Below are 3,350 nucleotides of genomic sequence, written 5' to 3' on the forward strand. Positions count from 1 at the left end.
TAGTGACCTAAATTATATGGAAGGTTGAAGCACAAGTTGTGCCAAAAAAACAAGTTGAATGGCACAAGTTAAAATATAAGTTAAGTGGGACAAATTATAGCACAAGGCATAAGAATTGTGTAGTCAATAGTCATGCATGGGAATGAGTAGAGCCACTTTTGATACATAACACAATCAATTAATTACTTAGTTACTCCGATCCGATCATTGTAGAATGTAGAGAGACACAAAATTAAAGCTAGTGACATGTCAATGATTGGAGCATACGTATTATATACAAACTAGAAATAGTTTTTGATGGCTAAAGGAACAATATTACTCATCAAACATACATACATGTCTGTCTAACTTCACACATTATTATTTAAGACAATACTTATTACTTTCTTAACAATTCATCAAACATATATAATCAAATCTGGCCAGCGCACACTTTGATCGATCGAGTTGCACAAAGAATAATGAAGGTACTCCTTTATTCTTTACATAAACGTACACCTTAATATTTTGCCATCGATCCATCTACAGCTCCAGCTCCAGCTCCAGCACCAAGTCTACATATATATATATACATGCAGTCAGATATATAGTACAACAGAAGAGATTGATTGAATGTAATTAATTAATAGTAGTAGTACTTGTTTTACTTACAATCTCTATCTGTTTTAATCCAGTGCTCTCTGTTGATGACTTCCTTCTTTGGAGAAGAATTTGTCAGATTAGCAGCCTTGCAGGAAACATTAATATTGTTGCTAATCTCATGATTATCTTCTAGAATATTGTTCTCATTCACAGGATGAACTTTTCTGTAAAACATTTTAAGGACCTACATAAAACATCAAAAGTTTATTAAATTAGTTCCTCAAGAATTTATATTTATGACTTGTGTCCCACATTATATTGGTTAATTAGCAAAATATGAACTTGGACTATCCTACCCTATATATATATATATATATGAGTTGAGTTAGTTTTTGCTAGGCCCAAATATCACATGCATCATCTACATGAACTAATAGAGATGATCGATTAATTAAGGTCAATCAGCTTTATTGAAAAATATGACATAATAAGCTCAATAGAAATACTCATGTATATCTTCACTAATTAATCGTATATACTTAGTAGTCCATAAAAATAAAGCTATTGAGATCGATCATACACTTGCTGACAAGTGTTCCTATATATGAACTTAATTTTGAAGAGTCAATTTTTTGATAGCCTCGATCTTGACTTTAAAATAATTAATTAGTAGTGACCTGAGGGAGTTTCTTCTTGCTTGAAACAGATGCAGTGACATTTGAGCTCTTTGATTTGGGCTGGAGGTTCTGCAATATCTTTTTCATGAAATGAGCTGCATCTTTTTTCTTCTTCTTCTTATCTTTGTTTTTCTTCTTAAACGTCAACTCTTCTAGTAATCCTTTTTGTTGCTTTAGCTTTTCCTGTCAAAAATTGTTTCCTTTTGAAAGTTTAAACTCAAGGTCTCACAGCCACTCATTATTAAAAAGAACGTGCATGTTTGATGGAGATAGTCACACAATTTAACATTATATTACCTCGGACTCTATGATCTCTTGCGACTCAACTGAAGAGCCCAAGAGATATTTGTCAATGGTTCTTTCTGATGGCTCAAAAGCAAATTCTTCATTCACTTTCTCAAACTTCAGTTCTTTCTCTGTTTCAACATGCATAGGAAACGTTGGCGTTGGAGGGTCAGTATTACTTGTCTCATAATTACCCAGAGTACCAATTGCCAAAAATCCAGGGAAAATTTCATCAAATAATTGTTCTGCTCCATTTCCTGAAACTGCTCGAGTGTTAGAAGCGGATCGTGTAGCCCAATAACTTAATTTTGTCTATATCTTATGTTTGTATTACCAAATAATTTAATTGTCGACTCAATTACTATTATACGTACGTACTATATAAATTAAACTTGAGATCACTATTTCAGAGCTATAAATTGTGGGGTAATTTATTAAGTAGTGTAAATTACCTATTATGGCAGTATTGTTTGGTGGCTCATTTCCTTTTTGTCTTAGTATAGAGTGCACCCAACCTAGTAACTGCAAATAAAAGAATTAAGGATCATGATGAAGTTAGAAAATTAGTTGCAAGTTTAATGAGTCAGTCTCCAAATATAGAAATAATTGGAGTCACCCGTACCTTCATATTGTTTGAGGAGAGATGTTTGAGTTTAAGATATGAAAGAAGAGAAATTTAATTGTACGTTTTAAAGTAATATAGTTTCATTATTATCTTACTTTCAATTCCTGAATAAGAAGCTAAGCTGGCATCAGTAGAGAAAATTACAAGACAATAAAGTTGTCATTTTGTGTAAAGATTATAGTGAGCGGAACAAACTGAGAAATTGGATTCCAGACCCACAAGTTGTAGATGTTACATTGTGACATGGGCACACGTGTATGCTTTAATTTATATATGCCCTTGTGCTCTAGTTTTTGATAATGAACTGACAATATATATATGTTGATTGGAGTACTTTTTTTTGATAATGAACTGACATATATATATATATATATATGTTGATTGGAATATTTTTATTCTACATTCTTCAAGAGCATCAACTTAATTGTGTAGGAAATACTAGAAGATCGACCATGATAAAGACACACCTGGTACGAGATATGTCCCTGTCATATCCTGAATAGTTTGTTTTCAATCTTAGCGGAATTTCATATAAATCATGTTGCATGTTTTTATCTCCAATTATGCAAGGCTCAATTACCCTGACGATTTGACATCATTATTATAATTGCTTTAACTACAAATATACTACTGATTAAGGAAGATTATGACTCTGATTTCTTAGCTTGCACCAAGATTACACTTGATATGGATGGGTGAATGGTGTTGGATATACGCACAAAGTCTTACATTTAAACTTGATTAGAAAAAAAATGTCGAATGTGGAGAGAAACCTAGGTGAAGGGTCAGGGATGATACGACTCTCACGATTTGGCTCCCCTCCATTACCCCTTCCATCCATTTTGTCAAGTGCATATCTATATGAGAGACATGTGTCCTATTTAATTTTAAAGGTCAAGATTATACTACATTAACAAATATTATAACCATAGTTGTTAAGTCAACCAATTTTGAAAAACTACTCCCTAAATGTGGTAAGAACAAGATATTTTCTATAAATTTTGATATTCATTAATTTCATGTTATATTTTGTATTTAAATATTAAATTATATTATTTTTAAGGTGAGAATCAACTAAACAATTTTTTGTGATTATAAACTTTGTTCTTAAAATATTATATACGCTGAGAAACGAATAAAGGAGGTGAATAATTATCAATGTAGACAAAAACCTTAAAATA

At 31.7% G+C, this 3,350-nt stretch overlaps 1 protein-coding gene across 1 annotated transcript; it reads right to left on the reverse strand.

Annotated features, from left to right (window-relative positions):
* Nucleotides 1-490: 490 nt before the first annotated feature.
* Nucleotides 491-1,691, reverse strand: LOC125847517 (protein LAZY 1-like). The gene is made up of 4 exons (XM_049527119.1): nt 1,557-1,691; nt 1,260-1,442; nt 652-826; nt 491-554 (listed from the first exon to the last, which is right to left on the reverse strand). The coding sequence occupies exons 1-4, from the start codon at nt 1,689-1,691 to the stop codon at nt 523-525; spliced, it is 525 nt and encodes a 174-aa protein (XP_049383076.1). The 3' UTR covers nt 491-522.
* Nucleotides 1,692-3,350: the final 1,659 nt, after the last annotated feature.

The sequence above is a fragment of the Solanum stenotomum genome, chromosome 12 (assembly GCF_019186545.1).
Source record: "Solanum stenotomum isolate F172 chromosome 12, ASM1918654v1, whole genome shotgun sequence".
NCBI lineage: Eukaryota > Viridiplantae > Streptophyta > Magnoliopsida > Solanales > Solanaceae > Solanum > Solanum stenotomum.

What these genes read in the sequence shown, in the direction of transcription:
- LOC125847517 (XM_049527119.1), bottom strand. Translation starts at nt 1,691, where the DNA reads ATGCATGTTGAAACAGAGAAAGAACTGAAGTTTGAGAAAGTGAATGAA. An exon ending in GCAAGAAGAAACTCCCTCAG is followed by an intron (nt 827 to 1,259) that starts GTCACTACTAAT and finishes TGTTTTATGTAG; the next exon opens with GTCCTTAAAATGTTTTACAG. An exon ending in GATTAAAACAGATAGAGATT is followed by an intron (nt 555 to 651) that starts GTAAGTAAAACA and finishes ATATATATGTAG; the next exon opens with ACTTGGTGCTGGAGCTGGAG.